The sequence below is a fragment of the Ranitomeya variabilis genome, chromosome 3 (assembly GCF_051348905.1).
Source record: "Ranitomeya variabilis isolate aRanVar5 chromosome 3, aRanVar5.hap1, whole genome shotgun sequence".
NCBI lineage: Eukaryota > Metazoa > Chordata > Amphibia > Anura > Dendrobatidae > Ranitomeya > Ranitomeya variabilis.
In genome coordinates, this window is record NC_135234.1 from 775,626,934 (window position 1) to 775,650,237 (window position 23,304).

General features: G+C 43.4%; 1 protein-coding gene across 1 annotated transcript in view; it reads right to left on the reverse strand.

Annotated features, from left to right (window-relative positions):
• Window positions 1-14,904: 14,904 nt before the first annotated feature.
• LOC143817843 (uncharacterized) overlaps window positions 14,905-23,304 on the reverse strand; it is an 81,374-nt gene continuing 72,974 nt past the window's right edge. Inside the window, exon 19 of the mRNA XM_077299306.1 lies at window positions 14,905-16,088. Within this exon, the coding sequence (XP_077155421.1) occupies window positions 15,043-16,088 (1,046 nt within the window). The 3' untranslated portion in view covers window positions 14,905-15,042. The remainder of the gene's footprint in view (window positions 16,089-23,304) is intronic.

Below are 23,304 nucleotides of genomic sequence, written 5' to 3' on the forward strand. Positions count from 1 at the left end.
GCATTATATGGGGGCATTATTAACATTTGTGCAGCATTGTATGGAGCATATTTTAATATGGAGCATCTTATGGGGCTCATAATGAACAGTATGGAGCATTATATGGGGCTCCTGATTCAATATGGATATTCAAAAACACTTAACCTACTGATGTCTCGATTAATTTTACTTTTACTGGTATCTATTTTTATTTTTGAAATTTACCAGTAGCTGCTGCATTTTCCACCCTAGGCTTATACTCGAGTCATTAAGTTTTTCCATTTTTTTGTGGCAAAATTAGGGGGGTCAGCTTATACTCGAGTATATACGGTAATCTTTTAATAATTAAATGCATGTACAGTAAGATGCACACACGCTGTGATAATTGTATATGTCACTGACATCTCTAGTACCATTTTCTCAGGTACCAGAAATACTAGGACTAGTGATGAGCGAGCACTAAAATGCTCGGGTGCTTGTTGCTCGGGTCGAGCAGATTGGAATGCTTGGATGCTCGACCTGAGCAACGAGCCCAATGTAAGTCTATAGGAAACCTGAGCTTTTTTGCCTTAACCCCCCGGAGGTCTTTTTAGGGTATCAAAACAACGGACATCTATGGGAACAGTGCTCAAATAACACGGCAACATAGTGGGGAAGACTCCTAGAAGCATTTCTGACCCCCAGGTCACTGCTGTGAACAATGTTGTCAGAGTCTTATGCCATTTTTACAGGCGCACATTAAAACATACAGAAATGAAACCAAAATGGATTTTCCTGGGAAATATGTTGAGGTACATCCTTTCCAGGGTAATGACTTGTATATAAGGCAAAATAAATAACCCAAAACAAAAATGTTCCTCCACCACTTGAGCTATGTTCACACGCAGCGTTTTTGATGAGTTTTTCATCTTTAGCATTGTTTTCAACCAAGACAAATGCATTCACTGGGAAATGTGATTGTAACATTGAACAACCTTAGCTGGCCATGTGGTGTGTGACACATCATCAGACACATCCTGTTTCATTTATGAAGGAGGGACTATTAAAGGAGCAGGGCCATCAGGCGGACTTTAATCTTCTTAAAGGGACAGCAGTTTGTCCACCCTATTCTTAGTGAGCCATCAGCTGGCTGGGCTTTGTTGTTCCCATTATTAAACAGTGTGCATCCTGTACTGTTATTGCTTATGCATTGAATGCAAGGCATGACCCAAATTTAGACTCACCCCAATAACCCATTGAACAGACGTCCTGGAAGGCCACATGAAACCAAAGTTCCAATTCTTATTTATTTGGTACTGCCATACTGTTTGCCCATGCATTCAATGCAAGGCCTGGCCTGCCCCAAAGTTACACGAACCACCAAAACAGTTTGAACAGACGTGGTGCATGGCCTCATGAAACCAAAGTTCCCATTATTATGATTTCTCTAGTCCCGTACAATTTGCCTATGAAGCGAATGCAAAGCCTGCTCCAAATTTAGACGCACCCCAATAACCCAAAAAACTTACATCCTGGAAGGCCACATGAAACCAAAGTTCCAATTTTTCTTAATTTGCTACTCCCAGAATGTTAGCTTATGCATTCAATGCAAGGCCTGCCCTGCCCCAAAGTTACATGCACCCCAATAACCCTTTGAACCGACGCAGGGGATGGCCACATGACACCAAAGTTCCCATTATTAGGAAGTTGGTACTCCCATACTGTTTGACTATGCAGTGAATTGCGGTATTAAGCCTGAAGAACCTGTATTGGAGAATGTCAGTGTTGAGGATGAAGACCCAAAAATGGAGAATTGCATTGTTGAAGCAGCATAACGAACCCCTACAGTTCCCATTATTAGCAACTGAGTCTCTCATACTGTTTGGCTATGCAGTGAATGCAAAGCCTGCTCCAAATTTGCATGCACCCCAATCCCCCTTGGACGAAACGTGGAGGAGGACTTCATAAAAAAAATGTGCCCCTGGGGGGTACACATCAACATGCTGTGTAAATATATTTTTTACGGGCATCATAAACACTCTTTAACACAATAACTTGGCTGTTGCATCACGGAACACGTTCAGCCTGGTGATCTATTGGTAGTGTCTGAAGAGATGTGGAGGATGTCCTCCTTCTACACTTGTAATGCCCATACACTAAGTGTATGGGCTGACAAACATTTGCCCCTGGGGGATACACATCAACATAATATGTAAACATTTTTTTACGGGCATAAAAAACACCCTTTGACACAATAAAATGGCAGTTCCATCACGGACCACGGTCACCATGGTGATGTAGTGGTGGTGGATCATGAGGACGAGTAAAAGGAGGAGGACGACAACAGAAAAAAAGGCGAAATCACGAAGCGTATACCCATGTGTGGGTGTAAAGAGGTGCATGGTAATAGAGTTAACAAAAAAAGACACTGGAGTATAGTTCTTTCACTGAACATTCAGTGGTATACAGAAGTCTGGCCCAATCCAGGCCTTGTTCATTTTTATAAGAGTCAGCCTGTCAGCATTTTCAGTTGACAGGCGGATGCGCTTATCAGTTATAATTTCCCCAGCGGCACTAAATACCGGCTCCGACAAAATGTTAGCCGTAAGGCAGGCCAGGACCTCCAAGGCGTACAGTTCATGCCACGTGTCCAGCTTGGTTACGCAATAATTGTAAGGCACGGAGGAATCAAGGAGGATGTTGGTATAGTCATCAAGGTACTCCCTCCGCATCTTCCAAAACTTTGCACTCCTTGTGAGAGTACCCCGCGCCTCAGGACCTGTGCGATGGGGGCTCTGAGAAAACTCTACCAGAACTTTTACAGTCTTCCCCTGCCTTTGCTGGATTGGAGTTCTGACTCTCTTGTCTGTACTCCTTGGTTGTCCAACGAACTGTGACCTCTGTCGCCAGCGTTTTCAGATGGGATTTTTTTTAAAAATTCTGCAACAAGGGCCCTCTGGTCCTGCACCATTTTAGTACACCTGTCTGACTCTGCAATAAGAGATAGAAAGTTCTCCTTGTAGTGTGGGTCTAGAAGTGTCACCAACCAGTAATGACTGTCACCCAAACTTTTGAGAACGCGAGGGTCATGGAAAAGGCAGCGTAACATAAACTCAGCCATGCGTGCCAGACTGCTAACAGGCAAGACTTCCGTGTCCTCACCAAGAGGACTACTGACCATGCTGTCCTCCTCCCTGTCCTCAGGCCATCCACGCTGAACAGATGGTATGACAGTTGTGTTTTTAGTACCGTCTATAGTGCATGAAAATAGCTCCTGTTCTTTCTCCTCCTCCTCTTCCTCATTGTCACCCAATCCACATTTGGATGAGATGTGGGTGGGCTGTGTGTATTTACCACGTATGGTTCCTTGCTCAATCTCATCAATCTCCGTCTGCAATGCATCCTCTTTGATAGTGAGCAGAGAGCATTTCAGAACACAGAGAAGTGGGATGGTGATGCTAATTATGGTGTCATCGCCGCTGACCATCTTGGTTGATCAAAGTTTTGGAGGATAGTACATATGTCTAACATCCATGTCCACTCCCGAGGTCTTATGTGTGGAGTCTGAATACCAATGACCTTGTTGATTCTGATAGTCAACAACTGCCCTCTTCAGCTAACAAATCTTTCCAACATCTGCAGTGTAGAGTTCCAATGCATGGGGACATCACACAACAGTCGGTGAGCTGGAAGCTGCAAACGCTGCTGAAGCAGAGCAAGTGTGGCGGAATCTGTAGCTGACTTTATGAAATGTGCACACAGCCGGTGTACCTTGACAAGGAGATACGGAAGCTCCGGGTAGCTTTTGAGAAGCCATTGAAAAGGAAGGTTAAGCACATGGGCCAGGCATGGTACGTATGTTAGCTCGCCTCACCTCAGAGTTGCCATCAGATTACAGCCATTGTCATACATGACCATGCCTGGCTGGAGGTTCAGCAGTGTCAGCCACAGATCTGAAGAGGAGGAGGTGCAGGAGCTGTACACTGTGAGGGCAACCCTGATTGACGTAGAGCCCGCAATCCTCGGCGTCGTGGGGATGTGTTCCATCCCAAGGTCTGACTGGGTCCTGGCTTCCAGTATGTTAACCCAGTGTGCCGTCAGCAAGATGTACCGTCCATGCCCAGAGGCACTTCTCCATGTGTCCGTGGTTAGGTGTACTTTCCCAGTAACAGCATTGTTGAGGACACAGCTAATGTTGTGGGACATGTGGTTGTGTAAAGCGGGGATGGCACCCCTGGAAAAATATTGGCAGCTGGAGAACGAGTACCTTGGGACAGCCGCCACCATAAGGTTCCGTCTCCACAAGCCTAAAAGGCAACATTTCGAGCGCAAGCAGACGAAAAATGTGTGAATTTAGTAGTGTGGCTTGTGAGGCATTGGCAGCGTATTTGCACTTGTGTTTCAAGGACTGGGGTATGGACAACTGAACGCTGCGCTGGGACAAGGATGAGGGCGTGCTTGATGATGGTGCTGAGAGTGTGCAATGAAAGGTGCAGGGCAGGAGGCATTTTCACATGCACCATGGACAGGGGATTGGCTTGCACGCACAACAGTGGAAGAAGCAGTGGTGTCACCTGCAGACAGTGTTCCTGGAACCTGGGGTTCGGGCCACTAAGTCATGTGCTTTGCTGCCATGTGCCTGATCATGCTATGGTGGTCAGACTGGTAGTTTTGCTACCCCTGCTGATGCGGGTGAGTCGCCCACCAGGGCAATGGGGATACTCGGTACCGAGTCCGGTCGCTCTTGGGGATGTCACGGTGGCTGCAACCCGGTCTGTGGCCCTGGGCGCTCATTTAAGGGAAATTAGTAAAGACTATTCGTGTCGCCACCTGTGGTTCTCGGTCAGTGGGACCAACGCTGCTTACAGGGGTCCTCTGGGGTGATGTTGTTGCAGCCAGATGGTGATGCTTCCCACAGGTGAAGCGGGGTCCCCAGGACTCCCAAGGTGTATGGCAAGGATGGTGTATGCCGGCAAATAAGTGGAGGACACAGAGTTGTTAAGTTTTTACCTGGTTTACTGGTAGAAGCAGTCCACAGTCCAGGATACCATGCACGGGTGATGTGGTCCGGCCGGCATGGAGGCAAAGGTGATCCCTCTCCCAGGTGAGGTCCGTAAGCCTTCCTACTCATTCTAACATGAGAGGTCCATGCTGCCTGTAGCTTGCCGGCAAGTCCTCTCACTCCTGTCCTAGAACAGGTACCCATATGATGGGCAGCTTGAGCCATTTTACAGGGTGTCTATCATGACCCGGGCTCTTAAGATGCTGCTTCACCTCCAGGTGTGGTGTGGGCAAATCACATACAGTTCTAAGCCCTCTGGTTCTGCTAAGTGTCCTACTAAAGACTCGGGCTCACGGTGCCCGGTTTCTGTGGTTCGGCAGAGGGTGCCCGGTCACAGTTCCCCTCTGAGCCCTTTTTCACTCCTGTGCTTCTTCCCTCAATTGCTCCATTACATACAACCCCTTGGGTTTTCGTCCTTCCCTGGAGCCGCAGCTCAGTCTTGGCTGCACGGCTCCGTAGTCTGCTCTCTGCTCCAGACTTCATTTCTCCTCAGTGTCTCTCTCCAACTGAACTCCTTGGTCTCCCTGGACCAACTAACTAACTCCTCCTCCAGGCCAGAACACTTAAAGCTTAGGGAATCTCCCCTGAATCCAGGTCCTGAGCTCCCCCTTATGGCCTGGATTCAGAATATGTTGTGTGTAGGTGCTTAACTGGTAAAGAGAATCCTCCTTGCCTCCAAGCATATCGCCCTCCCCGAAAGGAAGGCAACATCATTGTAACAACCGGTTTCCTGGGGTGTTACACGGGCATGGCAGGTGGTGCAAATTGCCCGTTTGGGGATATTGGCAGAGTATTTATAAAACAACCAGACTCAGGAAGACCTAACAGTTGTACTTCCAACTTCTGTACTGTTGATGTTACGCGTAACAGTTGCCCGCCTTCTGTCTGCGGCCACCACATTGCTTCTTTCTGCCTGTTGGGGTGCTACGCCTCCCTCCCCTTTGTGCTGCTGTCTTCACTCTGCATGTACTCCTGCCAGGTTGGTTCAATCACTATGTCATCCACCACCTCGTCTTCCACATCCGCACCCTGCTCCTCCTCCTGACTTTCTGGCAATTGTTTCTCATCACCGTCCACCTCTTGTGACACATTTCCACCGTTGCCTTTGTGTGACTGTGGCTGTTCAAATATTTGGACATCACTACATGCTATCTCCTCTTACCCCACTTCAAGTGGACCGGGAGAGAGGCCAGAAGCTCTAAATGGAAAATGTGAACTCTTCGACGTGTCCAAGTCTGAGATCAGTTGTCTCAGAGCACTTGGAATTGTGGGAGAAAGGAGGATCAGGGTGAGGAATATGCGGTCCACACACATGGCTACTCAGACTTAACCGTGTGGAAGATAGGGTGGTGGTGGTGGTGGTGGCAACGTGACTGGAAACAACTGGAAACATCTGCTATACAACCAACAACCTTTTGACATTGCACTGGGTTCAATAGTGGTGTGCTGCTGCAATCCCCTAGTAATTATGACAGGAAGGTCGAGCGAGAAGATGTTGGTGTTTATTCTGGCTCAATTACAGCTTGCCCACGGCCTCGGCCTCTGCATACACCATCACGTCCAATTCCCCGTCCCTTGCCAAGCACCTTGCCCATTTTAAATGGACTACAATATTTTTCACGCACACGTCAGCTGTTCAAAAGAGCTGAGATGTTGCGGCTTTGATGTGGGCTCACCGCCAGAGCCCACATCAAAGCAGGGGATCTGGCCTCGGACGTACTATCCCGCCTGAGGTCAGAAAGGGGTTAAAAGAAATACATTTGCCAAAGCGACTTTAATTTTACCGCTGATCAGAAGCAGTGTTTGCCGTGCTGTCATGCACATGGCAAACACTGGATGTTCGGGCCTCCCATTCACGTGAATGGGGTCCAGGTTTGGGTTCTAGTTTGGGAACTTTTGTAACTGTTCTGCCGAACTGACCGGATCCGAACATCCAGGTGTCTGCCCATCTCTATTCATAAGTTGTTGCAGAAGACGCCTTTTATTCATGTAGAATGAGATTACATCATTGTGATCCGTTTCTGTAGATATTGTGATCCCTCAGGTAACAGAATTCATAGGGAAACCAGAAAGAGCGATAAACGTTTGTTGTTTGGCCCAGAAGATCCAGGAATAATAGAGAATTCTATATAACGGTTATTGTAGAGGACATTCTTGGTTTTATGACTTGGAATGTTAGTTGTAATCCATGTAAGCTGTTCAGGTCAGGAGAAGATCCCGGTTTCTTGAGGGAGTTGTTGTGTTAGATATTGTAGAAGACCCGATCCTCCGTCTGGGGTGGAGATGGTAAAGCTTCTGTTCCCATGGATTACTTAGAGTGTTGCACATTGTCTCCATTTGTATTTTATTCCTGCCCGCAGTAACTCTTTATCACTACTCCGAAAAGATTTTATGGCTGCACTGTTGTTTCTGATAGGTCTTTTACCTCTAACCCCCCAGGGAAATTTTCAGTTTTTAATTTTTTTTTTCCTCCCCTTATTCCAAGAGCCATAACTTTTTTATTTTCCTTCCTCATAGCCTTGTGAGAGCTTTGTTTTTTTGTGGGATGAGTTGTACTTTCGAAAGACACAAAAAGAAAAATGTCAACTAGCGCCTCCTCCATACAGCAGTAATAACTCTTGGTGCTTCTTGGCAAAACATCCAACTAGGCAATATTATTTCATAAAAATTGTTGCAACTCCAAAGTGTTCAAATAATGCTTTTTATTAATATAATTAAAATGTTATAATTCACCTGGAAAAATAGCAGAAAAACCAACTAGTTTAAAATGTAAACAAGCATCCTTACCTCTTACTCCCAAAGCCTGTTTTCACCTTCATGACCAGGGCAAATTTTATGATTCTGACAAGTGTCACTTTACAGTATGTTCACACGTTGAGTAACAGGGAAAAATGGACCCCAAAATTTGCTGTGCAAGTTTTTTTGTGAATGCTTATATCCCATATGTAGGGAAAAACTACTAATTGGGAGCATTGCAGGGCTCGGAAGGGAAGGAGCATCGTTTGACTTTTTGAACACAACAAAATGGCTGTAATCGAGACTTGATGATATGTCGTGTTTGGAGAGCCCTGACGTGCATGAACAGTGGAAACCACCCACAAATTACCCCATTTTCAACACTAGACCCCCTCAAAGAATTTATCTAGCTGTGTGGGGAGCACATTGAATTTCAAAGTGATTCACAGAACTTTATAGTGTTTAGCTGTGAAAATAATAAATCACATTCTTCCCACAAAAACGTTTTTATCCCATAATTTTTTATTTCGCAAGGATAGCAAGAGTAAATAGACCCCAAATTTTGTAGTGCAATTTCTCCTGAGTACACAGATACCCCACATGTGGTCAAAAACAACTTCTCAGGCACTGTGCCTGTAAAATAGATCCTGATTACATGTAGGGTATTGGCGCACTCAGGAGAAATTGCACAACAAACTGTCAGGTCCATTTTTTTCTATTAGCCCTTATAAAAATTAAAAACGTGGGGATGAAACAACATTTTAGTGATAAAAATTTAATTACGGTATTCTTTCTTCACTGCCCAATGTTATAAAATTCTGTGAGGCACACGTGGTGTCAATATGATCACTGCGCCCCTAGATGAATTCATCAAGTGTGTAGTTTGGAAAATATAATCACTTCATTGGGGCTTCTGCTGTTCTGGCACCTCAGGGGCTCTGCCAATGTGACATGGCACCATCAAACCATTCTAGATCTAAACTCCAATATGGCGCTTCTTCCCTTCAGAGCTTTGCACTGTGCCGGAAAAGTAGTTTTCGACCACATATGGGGTATCGGCGTGCTCAGGACTAATAACGTAACATATTCCCCCTTTCATTTTCTCCTATTATTCCTTTTCAAAATGAAAAATTTGGGCCCAAGGCAAAATTTTAGTGGAAAAAATGTTATCTTTGCATTTACTCAGCCTAATCCAACCAATCCAATTCTGTGAATCAGCTGAAGGATAAAAATGCTCACTACACCCCTAGATGAATTCCTCAAGAGTTGTAGCATCCAAAATGGAGTCACTTGTGGAGTTCCTGCTGTTTTGGCATGTCAGGGGCTCGTCAAATGTGACATGGCATCCGCAATCTATTCCAGCCTAAATTGAGCTGCAGAATTCAGTTGGTGCTCCTTCCTTCCGAGACCTGGCGTGCGCCCAAACAGTAGTTTTCTAACACATACTGGGTATCAGTGTGCTCAGAATAAACTGCACCACAAATTGTATGGTCCATCTTATCCTGTTACATTTGTGAAAATGAAACATTTGGGACAAAACCATCATTTTTGTGGCATAAGTTTATTTTTTTCAATTTCAAGCCTCAACATTAGAAAATTCTATGAAGCACCTCTGGGTTCAAGGTGATCACACCTCTAAATGTTCCTTGAGGGGTATAGTTTACAAAATGGGTGACTCATGGGGAGTTTCCACTGTTTGTTCATATAAGGGGCTCTGCAAACACTCTCTATTCTAGCAAATTTTCTGCTCAAAAAGTTAAACGGTGCTCCTTCCGTTCCAAGCTTTGCCGTGCACCCAAACAGCAGTTTTCCACTACATATGGGGTATTGGCGTACTCAGGAGAAATCATACAACAAATTCTGGGTCCATTTTCTCCTGTTACCCTTGTAAAAATAAATAATTTGGGTAAAAACCAACAACTTTATGAAAAAAATAAATAAAATGTTAATTTTTTTCCTTCTACATTTCTTTAATTCCTGTAAAGCACCTGCAGAGTTAATAAACTTCTTGAAGGTGATTTTGAGCACTTTGAGTGATGCAGTTATATTGAATGTTGTCACTTTGGGGTATTTTGTATCATCTAGGCCCCTCAAAGTCACTTCAAATATGATGTGGTCAAAGAAAAATTGCTTTTGTACATTTTGTTGGAAAAATGAGAAATCGCTGATCAACCCCTTCTAACTTCCTAACAAAAAACTATGTTTCATAAATGATGCAGATGTAAAATAGACATGTGGGAAATGTTAGTTATTAACTATTTTGTGTGACATATCTCTATGGCCTAAGGGAATAAAATTGTAAAACTTGAAAATTGCGAAAAGCTTAAAAACAAATAAAACCTTATACTTTCACGAAAAATGTATGCTAAACCTAAACAAAATATAGGGGATGGCCATGGCAGGGAGATAGAAAAAATAACAATATCAAGGACAGCAGATGTTCTCACACCACTGGCAGTGCTGTTAGAAACCTTCAGTATTACCAAACACGAGTCACATTTGGCCTCTTTGGCAAATTCTGGCAGATCAGCGAGGAGAACGTGAAGGATGTGATGGTGTATGTGTGCTATTGCTCATCTTAAGCACAGCAGGATAATGTAGCCTCTGACAGTGACATCATCAGCTGGAGTCAGTGTTTCTGCTGAGTTTACCTCCTCAGCCATCACATCGTTTAATGTTGTGCAGAGCAAGATGTCCAATCTGTTAATGACACCTGTTTCTCTTCTGCCCCGAAGTCCCCTAGCCAACAGCACCCTGGAGGTTAAGGAACATAATACACCAAAAAAATTTTCTTCTAGTTGAGATTTCGGAAGACATGACCAGTCAGCCTTTATTGTCAGAAAATGATATGGAGGAGATGGGCATGACAATTTTAATGTCAATCTGTGTTGAAGTGGTAGGGACACTGTCAGTGGTAGTCACACATGGACCCAGGGAGCACCTCCTAGTAGGAACGAGTTGGGAGGGGGGACGCTGGCCATTTCACGCACACATATCCATCCTCTCCTCTTGATCATCTTCCTCGTAACCAGTCTGCTCCACACACTCCCTCCTCTATCACCAGTGCATTGTCAGTTCTTATTTTATGTGTCCAAGAAACATGCGCTCAATCGTTCAGTTACATGGAAATTGTACTCCCATATGTCCAAGTTCACTACAGTTGGTGCCAGGCCTCCTTTTGAGAAAGAATTGTGTGAACTCAGGCTCTATGGAAGATACATAGCCGCCATCATTTATTGTACCAAAAAGCCTTCCCCACCAGGTTTGAGCACAAACAATTTTTTAACCCAAATTTAGTGTATTTCGTGGAGATAATTTTTTGATACTGCGAACTCACATTTAAAATTTTTTTTGGGGGTGAAATTAAATGTTATGGTGACTGTGTCCGAGTTGAATTTTCTCGCCACTTGGCGCAACCTGACACTGTTGGACTTGGAGTTCTCCTCTAATCTCTTTCAAAGTTGTTCTGGGTTTTGTGGTTCCCCTTTGTGTTATCCATCTCTTCAATTTGTGACCCATTTCCTCGTGTGGCTGCCTCCAGGGAAGACGGCTACAGCCCCATAGACCTTAGGGTACCGTCTCACAGTGGCACTTTGGTTGCTACGACGGTACGATCCGTGACGTTCCAGCGATATCGTTACGATATCGCTGTGTCTGACACGCAGCAGCAATCAGGGACCCTGCTGAGAATCGTACGTCGTAGCAGATCGTTTGGAACTTTATTTCGTCGCTGGATCTCCCGCTGTCATCGCTGGATCGGTGTGTGTGACACCAATCCAGTGATGCATTCGCTTGTAACCAGGGTAAACATCGGGTTACGAAGCGCAGGGCCGCGCTTAGTAACCCGATGTTTACCCTGGGTACCATCGTAAATGTAAAAAACAAACAAACCGTACATTCTCACCTTCTGATGTCCGTCAGGTCCCTAGCCGTCTGCTTCCCGCACTGACTGAGTGCCGGCCGGAATGTAAGAGCAGAGTACAGCGGTGACGTCACCGCTGTGCTCTGCTTTCACTTTACGGCCGGCACTCAGTCAGTGCGGGAAGCAGACGGCTAGGGACCTGACAGACACCGGAATGTGAGTATGTACGGTTTGTTTTTTTTTACATTTACAATGGTAACCAGGGTAAACATCGGGTTAATAAGCACGGCCCTGCGCTTAGTAACCCGATGTTTACCCTGGTTACCCGGGGACTTCGGCATCGTTGGTCGCTGGAGAGCTGTCTGTCTGACAGCTCCCCAGCGACCACACAACGACTTACCAACGATCACGGCCAGGTCGTATCGGTGGTCGTGATCGTTGGTAAATCGTTTTGTGTAATGGTACCCTTACACTTCTGGATATGTGTAGCAGAAATAACAGGAACATCCGGCTGTAGGAGACGTCTTATTCTTATAGCCTTTATCTGGAACATGTTTGTCTATACTATTCTTCCTAATCTCCTGAGACCACTCTCTTCTTAGCTTTCTTTGCCCCATGTTCTGTGTGGTAAACGCCATGACAACAAACAGCACAGTGACTACTTTGTACCCTGTAAATAGGCGACTGACTGATTACAAGAAAACCTACAAAAAACCTGCTAAGTTGCAAGATCAGGAGCCAAGTATAGATAAAAGTTCACAACCAAGCAGAAGAGGTAACCAAAACACATAATTTTATTGAGATAACCTATACATAATAAGTAATTAAATACTACATACGGACAAAATTGGTGAAAGTGAGGACGTGCAACTAGTGCCACCAGCAAAACCAGGTGTTGATGAATGGCTGGAGGCAGACACAACACGTACAGGCAACCAAGCTCCACACCTACGCTGGGGGATGCCCGAGATAGAGACCCATGGCGCACAGTAATATAGCTAAATAACTGGGACCTCCAAATAAAGAAAACAGTAAAAGTTAAAATAACTCATAAACCCATGGAGTAGACCCCTTAACCATAGTGTGAGATCACAAATGTAGTATGAGATGACAAAATCACTACGCCAGGTCAAAGGCAGGGCATGGAGATGTAACCGGAGCCGGTACCTCCACGTCTAAGGGAAAATGTATGCATGCTGAAGATGGTAAGAGACATTACCTTGAGACATGGTAGTAACCGGACACCAGCGTGGTGTGGGCAGGAAGGAACCTTCCTGCCCACACCACGCTGGTGTCCGGTTACTACCATGTCTCAAGGTAATGTCTCTTACCATCTTCAGCATGCATACATTTTCCCTTAGACGTGGAGGTACCGGCTCCGGTTACATCTCCATGCCCTGCCTTTGACCTGGCGTAGTGATTTTGTCATCTCATACTACATTTGTGATCTCACACTATGGTTAAGGGGTCTACTCCATGGGTTTATGAGTTATTTTAACTTTTACTGTTTTCTTTATTTGGAGGTCCCAGTTATTTAGCTATATTACTGTGCGCCATGGGTCTCTATCTCGGGCATCCCCCAGCGTAGGTGTGGAGCTTGGTTGCCTGTACGTGTTGTGTCTGCCTCCAGCCATTCATCAACACCTGGTTTTGCTGGTGGCACTAGTTGCACGTCCTCACTTTCACCAATTTTGTCCGTATGTAGTATTTAATTACTTATTATGTATAGGTTATCTCAATAAAATTATGTGTTTTGGTTACCTCTTCTGCTTGGTTGTGAACTTTTATCTATACTTGGCTCCTGATCTTGCAACTTAGCAGGTTTTTTGTAGGTTTTCATGTCATGGCTCAGAGGTAGGCCCTCTAGTGGCTTAGAGGGCATTTTTGGTTTAGGACTGACTGATTACAAGTCTGCAGACACTTGTGATAACTACAGGATGCTCTGTAGTTTCACTTCTCCACATGGTAAAATTAATTTCAATCTTTTCTAGGGTAACCCATCATTTTATTCCAGGGCATTTTTAATAGTTTTGTTTTCTAAAGAGGCCTTTCATCAGTTTTTTTCATGTTGAATTAGACAAAGCATGTAATATGGGATGCAGAGCATATTTCTTTATAATTTTTATTTCGTCTCTCTATTGTTTAGATACGAGCAATCAAATATCTAACACCTAATGAGGTAACTTTAGTTAAATCCAAGTGAGTGTTATCAGACAGTTTTCACTAGCCGCAGTTACTTCTTCTCCCTGTGTAACGCTGACCAATCATATGCAGTTAGTAACATAGAATTGCAGGACGCGTGATGATGCCTGCATATGATTGGTCAGCGTCATACTGGGAAAAGACGTACACTCCCCCACTGAAAACTATCTGAAAAAAAAACATTTGGTTAAACTAAAGTTAACTCATTAGTTGCCAAATATTTGATAATATCTTTACAACAGAGGCAAAAAAAACAAGTTTTTTTTTCAACTCTGCAGCCACTATTACATGGAGAGTCCAGTTCAACATGAAAAATTTTGTGAACAGCCCTCTTTAAAATGTTCCTGTAGGACCAGAATTCTGCCACAAAGTCTGATTATAATTATTATTATTTACTAAAATTAAATAGAAAATTACTGTTGTCAGTTTCAAATGATTTCAGTGACCATTATGAGTTTTTCTTACTTTAAAAAAAAGTGCCAACGATTTTGTCCTCGACTATTTGCTACATTGTTTCATTTTTTTGGAACTTATAATATTTTTATTACACACATATTTGGGTACATTATTTTTTTTTCAGGAAGGGGTTGCTGGAGATATTAACATGACAAAAAAAACAGCATTAACAACAAAAGGCGGGTTTTTTAGTTGTTTATTGTGCGATTTAAATAACACATGCAGCTATACTATAAACATTTTTGTATTCTTGAAATATAAAATTACCTATGATAAATATATATTTTTATTTTATTTTTTATTTACAGTGAATTTTTAAATTCTTTAATTCTTTATTTCCCTCTAGGGCAGCACCCAGTGTGAACATTTGATCACTTCTAAAATGCTTTGATGTACCTTGTACGAGAAAGTATTATTGTCAGTCACTAATAAACTGACAGGCAATATTTGGGTTCAGTTTCACACATCTGTGAAGCATTCGACCCAAAAGATTTGACCCAAATCCGGGTTTCCTGACCTGAGCTAATTGAGTCATAGATCTATATAAAACAGTTCACTCAGATTGAGGGGTGAGACGAGGTCTTTAGATGCAAGAACAGTTCATGTTTCATGGATGCGTGAAAACGGCCTTACTCTTTGCCTTTCTTAGACTGATAGCCAGCCATGGCAAGACTTGGCAAGTGAAATCACCACAAAAATCTCTTGATGTTAATCAGTGATGATTTTCTATATTTTAGCCAAGCATTTGCCCCATCTCTAACAAACATTAAAGGTGTTTCTCTTCCATGTGTCTTCTCTGATGTCTAATGAGATTGCATTTGTAGGTAAAACGTTTTCCACATTCTGAGCAAGAAAATGGCTTCACCCCTGTGTGAGTTCTCTGATGTAAGACTAAACCTTTTCTATAAGTGAAAGATTTCTTACATTGTAGACATGAGAATGGCTTCTCCCCTGTGTGAGTTCTTAGATGCTTTACAAGACTTGATTTGTGCCTAAAACATTTATCACATTCTGTACATGTATATGGTTTCTCCCCTGTGTGAATTTTTACATGTTCCAAAAGACTTGATTTCTGAGTAAAATTTTTCTCACATTCTGAGCATGGAAATGGCCTCTCCGGTGTTTCATTTATCAGATGTTCCACTAAACCGGAGTTATGTCTAAAATCTTTAACTCGTTCAGGACATAAATATGGCTTCTCCCCAGTGTGAAGTCTTTGATGTAGGGTAAGAGACGTTTTCTGGCTAAAACATTTTCCACATACTGAACATGAAAATGGCTTCTCCCCTGTGTGAGTTCTTACATGATCAACCAAATATGATTTCCGGGTGAAACTTTTTTCACATTCTGAGCATGAAAATGGCTTCTCCCCTGTGTGCGTTCTTAAATGATCAACTAATTTTGATTTACGAGTAAATAGTTTTCCACACTGTAAGCAAGAAAACTGCTTCACCCCAGCATGAGTTCTCTGATGCATACTAAGACTTGCCTTCTGCGTAAAACGTTTCCCACATTCCAAGCATGAAAATGGCTTCTCTCCTGTGTGAACTCTCTCATGTATAGCAAGAAGAGATTGATAGGCAAAACATTTCCCACATTCTGAACATGAGAATGTCTTTATATCTTTGTAAATGCACTTGTGCTTGGAAAGATAAGACTTCTTTTTAAAATGTTGTCCACATTCAGAACATGCAAAAGATTTATCCAGTCCATGTTCAGTTCCTTTTTTGTCAATCGGTGATTCATTATCTTCCACTTCATCGCGGAGAGGTAAAAGGACATTTATTTGTGAATCTTTCCTACTGTCTTCATCTGAAAATAGAAAACAATTCCATAAATTATTTCACACTTTACTAATTTCTATATAAAACATCCAGAAAGGGAACAAATCATGTATCAGTGATCAACAAATCAAGATGGCTTTTCTTTTTTTTAGTTACACACAAAAGTATCAAATAAACCAGTAGTCAATGAAATCTAATCAAATTTGTATCTATACATACCTAAACAAATGTACTCAAATCAATTGTATTTACCTCTAAGAAGTCGTCCACTACGTGGACAACTACTTCTCATACCCCACGCTTGGCCCCCTGAAAATAATAATGCTTATACTCACCTCCTGTGATGGTGCCGCTCCAATGGTACCAGCACTCGCTCTCCTGTGCTGTTGCTGTGACATGTGACGCCGGCGTTCAATCAATGCTGGCGTCACTGTCCCCGCCTCCTGTCGAATTGAGCAGGAAAAGGAAGTCCGAGATCAGCTGCAGCCCAGACTTCCTCTTCATGTTCAAATTTGTCCGAAGGTGGGTTCAGTAATGCCAGCGCTGATTGGGCGCCAGCATCACGTTACAACACCGCACGAGAGCCCAGGGGAGAGTGAGTGCTGACACTTCGGGAACATTGCTGACACAATAGGCGAGTACAGGCGTTAGTTTATGGTGGCCAAACATTTTGATCAAGAGGCGGGTTGTCCTGGTAGTGCATAACCCCTTTATTTACTAACAAAAACATCTGCCAAGATGTGGAGCCCGAGCAAAAGTCTATGATGTAATTACCCTTAAGAGCCGCATGGATTTAGGCCATCTTCATGAGAAAATGAGCGGCATGCTCATTTTATGTGCCACAGTATCCAACGCCCATGATAAATTCAGATACACAACATTGACAGTTTTACCCCAGGCTAATCTGGGACATACCTCATCAATGAAAAGAAATCTGAAACTTTTGACACATTAGCTATTGTAAAACGATGACTCCCTGCATTCTTTGGCTGTCACGCAGCTGTCCAGGCAAGTTGGGAGTTGTAGTTTGAAAGCAGCTGTAGTGCAGGAAGTTGCTGATCATAGAAGCTAACCAGATTACTTTTGGTCACTGTTGAGCCTAAGCGGACACTGGGTGAGAAGGTTATCATCAGGGACTATCAAGGAGAACGTCTTGCACACCACACATTTCCCCAATGATGTATGGAAAGTTGCAGGGCCTGTAGTTTTTTCGTCTCACTTTTTGTCTCCATATTTATTATGGGTTAGTCTTGTTGAACAGATTTTGGTATAATATAATGCTTAAATATTACAGAATCTGTTTGTCACGGGGTCCTTCTCCGATACCACACAATCAACAGAGCGAGGGAAGTGTGTACAATCCCAAGACCTTTATTATAGGTAAAACTAAAAGGTCCATAAACAATCCACCACACTGAGGATACAATAGTCCAGAACACGAATGCAGTTCAGTTACAGGATAAAATGTCCAAGGAGATGAGAGTCCAATAATCCAGCAGAGGATAAAAAATCCATAAGCTTCCCTTTCTCTATTTACATGCTGTGTTCACACCATCCTCACCAAATGAGAACTGACTTCCCAGCTCCTGTCCTCCCCAGCCCCCTCCTTATGTCCAGGGGTAGTCAAACAGGTTGGGGTGGTTTTCAGGCCTCCCAGACCTGACAAAGGTGCCTCGGGGATTAAGGCACTACAGGGGGTCATCAAGAGGCATAGATACAGTCAGGCTGCAGACAGTCAGTGAGCTAATCCAATTATCAGCCTTTTGGAAGGTAATTGAGATGCTAGACAATATGGGGAATACACAGAATGATACAGGGCAACAAGAGAACACTATGAAACTCAGTAAAATATAAATATACACAAAATGATACCCCCATAACATATCACACCATCACACTGTTATTCTAATTAAAGGCTCTATTCACCTCCTAAACCAATATTTATTGCTATAATACATCTAGACGGAATGAATAAAGCAATTTTGAAAACAGGCTTCATTAAAAAAAAATCATATTTTGTATCTACTGCTTCCATGCTGTATTTTTTTAGTTGCATTAGTGAAAAATGTAGCTGTAAAGATTTATGCATGCATTCATTCTTGCAAAACTCAACGATGATAGACTAGCGGGGTCAATAGCTGAAAACCTGTCGACCTTGTGTGGTTTCCTCCTGCAATGGTGTTGAACATATACAGTCAAATTTCCGTCAAGACTGTAATGAGAATAGCTTGTTCAAGAAAAACATCCAGCACAAAAAGATTTTGTGGACATAACCAGTCAAGAAAGAGGTTGGAGGAAGATGTCAAGAATCTAACAAATAGTGAACAGCAGAGAAAATTGCAGCTAAATACAGCTTGTGCTCCAACTTGTTTGAACGCACAACATGTCCTTTCTTAGCATGGAGTCTCAGTGAAGTCAAGCAAAACAGAAACAAAGCACTTCAGAGGGAAAAGGACTTAAATCACCGTATTACCGAGCAGTGGAAAAACATCACCTGGTCAGATGAATCCAGAGTTCTGACGCGCTCTACTGATGGTAAAACATCAGTAACAAGCAGCTTAAAGCTATGAACCCTTCTTCAGGTGTCAACAGTGCAAGCTGGTAAAGTTGGAGTTTGAGTGTATGGAATGTTTTCTTGGAACTCCCTGGCTCCTCTGATACCTGTGGATAAGCCCTTCCTACCAGCTTGATGGTGTCGGAAATGTGTACTTCGCACACCTTGGCTACTGAAACTTGTGGACGGATGAACCCTTTCTCGCAGCCTGATGGTGTCGGGAATGTTTTCCTGGCACACCCTGGCTCTTCTGATACCTGTGGATGGATGAGCCCTTCCTGCCAGCCTGATGAAGTTGCAGTAATGATGTCGGGATTGCCGTGTTTAAAGTAGGACGGATATAGATGAAAACCCCATAACAAGGAATACCCTCACAACTATAATCAGAATAGTTGACTATATAACAATGCAAAAAGTTTGGGAAGATTTATTTATTGGCAAGAATAAAAAGGAAGGTAGCTGGCAGCATTCAAATATTAGACAATTACAAAGGACACATAGGCACTGAAAGGACGCACCATCAAAAAGAGTTCCAAGGAGTCCACTTGGAAAAAATTCAAAAGCAGAACGAGACAGTATCCAATTCAGGTGAAAAAAAAACTTCAAGGTTACATTTATTCTGCCATAGATGCAACATTTGGACCAGCCTTATGTCTATTTCATGCTTCATCGTTGCTGGTCGAAACATCACATCTACGGCAGAGTAAATGGAACTTTGAAGTTTTTTTCCACCTGAATTGGACGCTGTCTCTTTCTCCTTTACTGACAAGGTATCAATGAACACATTGCATTTTGAGGCATTTTGACGCTGTATCAAGACACCTATATCATCACAGTATTTGACTTTAAATACTTACAAAGGGGCATCAGTATCGACCAAAATATCCGAATAACAAATACCAAGATATACAATAAAACTATATAATTATAGATCAAAAAAACATATTGTAAAGTGCTTAAATGTGTGAAACATGTCACCATGGAGGTGGAACACTAACCAGGATGATTCAATGACCCAGCATAGGAGACATGAGGTTTCCTATAAAGAGGCAGTCTTGTGCATTAACTGATTTTAAGGGCGAGTTGCCAACCCAGCTCTTGTCTGCGCAGATCTAAACTGAAGACCAGTGGTGACGGGAATGATCGGAAGAGACACGAGAGACTCGTTATCCTAGGCGACACGATGCCTGCAGCAGGTGTAATAAGAGATTAGACAATGAGAGGCTACTCTGTGCATGCGTGGAGCCCGTCCTGCCATGTGACGGGAAATGATATGTGTAGGAATGAATGACTTAATGTGCTGCTGTAACAGATGAGAGAAAAAACAAAGTGCGATTAATATGAATGACCAGCTCCTTGGTCAAGCTGTATATGACTGTGGGTCGAAGAGGAGTGCTTGAGACGGATAGGATGTATATAAAATGGGTACGGAAAGTATTCAGACCCCTTTAAATTTCTCACTCTTTGTTTCATTGTAGCCATTTGGTATATTATAAAAAGTTCTTTTTTTTCTCATTAATGTACACTCTGCACCCCATCTTGACTGAAAAAAACAGAAATGTAGAAATTTCTGCAAATTTATTAAAAAGAAAAATCTAAATATCACATGGTTAGAAGAATAAGTCTTCAGCCCCTTTGCTCAGTATTGAGAAGCGCCTTTTGATCTAGTACAGCCATGAGTCTTCTTGGGAATGATGGAACAAGTTTCTCACCCCTGGATTTGGGGATCCTCTGCCATTCTTCCTTGCAGATCCTCTCCAGTTCCGTCAGGCTGGATGGTGAACGCTGGTGGACGCCATTTTCAGGTCTCTCCAGAGATGCTCCATTGGGTTTAGGTCAGGGCTCTAGCTGGGCCAGTCAAGAATAATCACAGAGTTGTTCTGAAGCCGCTCCTTTGTTATTTTAGCTGTGTGCTTAGGGTCATTGTCTTGGAAGGTGAACCTTCGACCAAGTCCAGAGGTCCAGAGCACTCTGGAAGAGGTTTTCATCCAGGATATCTGTACTTGGCCGCATTCATGTTTCCTTCAATGACAACCAGTCATCCTGTCCCTGTAGCTGAAAAACACCCCCATAGTATGATGCTGCCACCACCATGCTTCACTGTTGGGATTGTATTGGGCAGGTGATGAGCAGTGCCTGGTTTTCTCCACACATACCGCTTAGAATTATTACCAAAAAGGTCTATCTCCGTCTCATCAGTCCAGAGAATCTTATTTCTTGCAGTCTGGAAGTCCTTCATGTGTTTGTTAAGCAAACTTTATGCGGCTTTCATATGTCTTGCACTGAGAAGAGGCTTCCTTCTGGCCACTCTGCCGTAAAGGCCTGACTGGTGGAGGCTGCAGTGATAGTTGACTTTGTGGAACTTTCTCCCATCCCCCTACTGCATCTCTGGAGCTCAGCCACAGTGATCTTGGGGTTCTTCTTTACCTTTCTCACCAAGACTCTTCTCCCATGATTGCTCAATTCGGCTGGACGGCCAGGTCTAGGAAGACTTCAGGTGGTCCCAAACTTCTTCCATTTAAGGATTATGGAGGCCACTGTGCTCTTAGGAACCTTGAGTACTGAAGAATTTCTGTCGTAACCTTGGCCAGATCTGTGCCTTGCCACAATTCTGTCTCTGAGCTCCTTACATTTACGGTAAGAGATACAGGGTTTTTTTTTTATGATTATCCCTCTTAGAATGGGGTCATTTTTAAGATTAGTTCAATGTTTGCAAACAAATTGAACATGAAGAGGAAGTCGGAGATCAGCTGCAGCCCGGACTTCCTCTGATGTTCGATTTGTCCAAAGACGGGAGCAGTGACACCTGTGCTGATTGGGCGCCGGCGTCATGTGTCACCACACCGCACGAGAGTCCCGCAGATAGCGAGTGCAGACACCATGGGAACGGAGCCGGCATTGGAGGGGAGTATATGTGTTATTTTATGGGGGCCAAATTTTGATCAAGTAGTGGACAACCCTTTTAATGATTGTATGTGAACCGCCCTATCATGGGGCTGATCATTCTTATCGGGAGTCGCACTTTGGTTTTTCCACTCATCTGTTACCTCAGTATGCTGAATGTGTGTGTGTGTGTTACAGTGGCATGTAAAAGTTGGGCACCATTGTAAACGGTTAAGCGAGTTGAAGATGAAATGATTTCTAAAAGGCCTAAAGTTATACAAGGCACATTTACTTTGTATTTTAGGCAAAAAATATATATTGTCATTTTTTTCCATTTTAAAAACTACAAAAAGAGAAATGGGCCTAGGCAAAAGTTTGGGCACCCTTGGAGATTTGTGTGCTCAGGTAACTTTGAACAAAGTTTTAGACCTTAATTAGCCTGTTAGGGTTTCCCAGCTTTATAAAAACCCAGTCTTCTCTAAGGGTACTGTCTCACAGTGGCACTTTGGTCGCTACGACGGCACGATCCGTGACGTTCCAGCGATATCCATACGATATCGCTGTGTCTGACACGCAGCAGCGATCAGGGACCCCGCTGAGAATCGTACGTCGTAGCAGATCGTTTGGAACTTTCTTTCGTCGCTGGATCTCCCGCTGTCATCGCTGGATCGTTGTGTGTGACACTGATCCAACGATGCGTTCGCTTGTAACCAGGGTAAACATCGGGTTACTAAGCGCAGGGCCGCGCTTAGTAACCCGATGTTTACCCTGGTTACCGTCGTAAAAGTTAAAAAAAAACAAACCGTACATACTCACTTTCCAGTGTCCGTTAGGTCCCTCGCAGTCTGTTTCCCGCTCTGACTGACTGCCGGCCGGAATGTAAGAGCAGAACACAGCGGTGACGTCACCGCTGTGATCTGCTTTCACTTTCCGGCCGGGAGTCAGTCAGAGCGGGAAGCAGACTGCGAGGGACCTGACGGACACCGGAATGTGAGTATGTACTGTTTGTTTTTTTTTACTTTTACAATGGTAACCAGGGTAAACATCGGGTTACTAAGCGCGGCCCTGCGCTTAGTAACCCGATGTTTACCCTGGTTACCCGGGGCCTTCGGCATCGTTGGTCGCTGGAGAGTGGTCTGTGTGACAGCTCCCCAGCGACTTTCCAACGATCACGGCCAGGTCGTATCGCTGGTCGTGATCGTTGGAAAGTTGCAGAGTGTGACAGTACCCTAAGGGTAAGTTCACACAGGGCGTTTTTTTGCTGCTTTTTTATGCTAATTTTCAGCTGCTTTTTACAGTACCAGCAAAGCCTACAAGATTTCAGAAATCTCATGCACACACATTGGTTTTTTGTGCGATCAGTATTTTGTGCTTTGCTGCGTTTTTTTGGACATAGAGCATGTCACTTCTTTCAGCGTTTTTGCTGCGTTCTTTCAGCGTTTTTCACCCATTGACTTGAATGGGTGTTGAAAAGATGCAGCAAAAATGCAGGTATCATTATTTTTTGCGTTTTTGCTGCTGAAAATTCAAGGACATTAGCATGAACAAAGAGAAAAAAACGCAACAAAAAAAGCACCTAAACCTGCATTTTTGACGCAGGTTCTTTCCTGCCAAGAAGATCAGGTTTTTCTGCAGAAAAAAAAGCAGCAAAAACGCCCACTGTGAACTTACCCTAACAATGTGCAAAAACAGCAGCCATGGGTTCTTCTAAGCAGCTGCCTAGCACTCTGAAAAGGAAAATGGTGGAGGCCCACAAAGCAGAAGGCTATAAGAAGATAGCAAAGTATTTCTAAGTTGACCTTTCTTC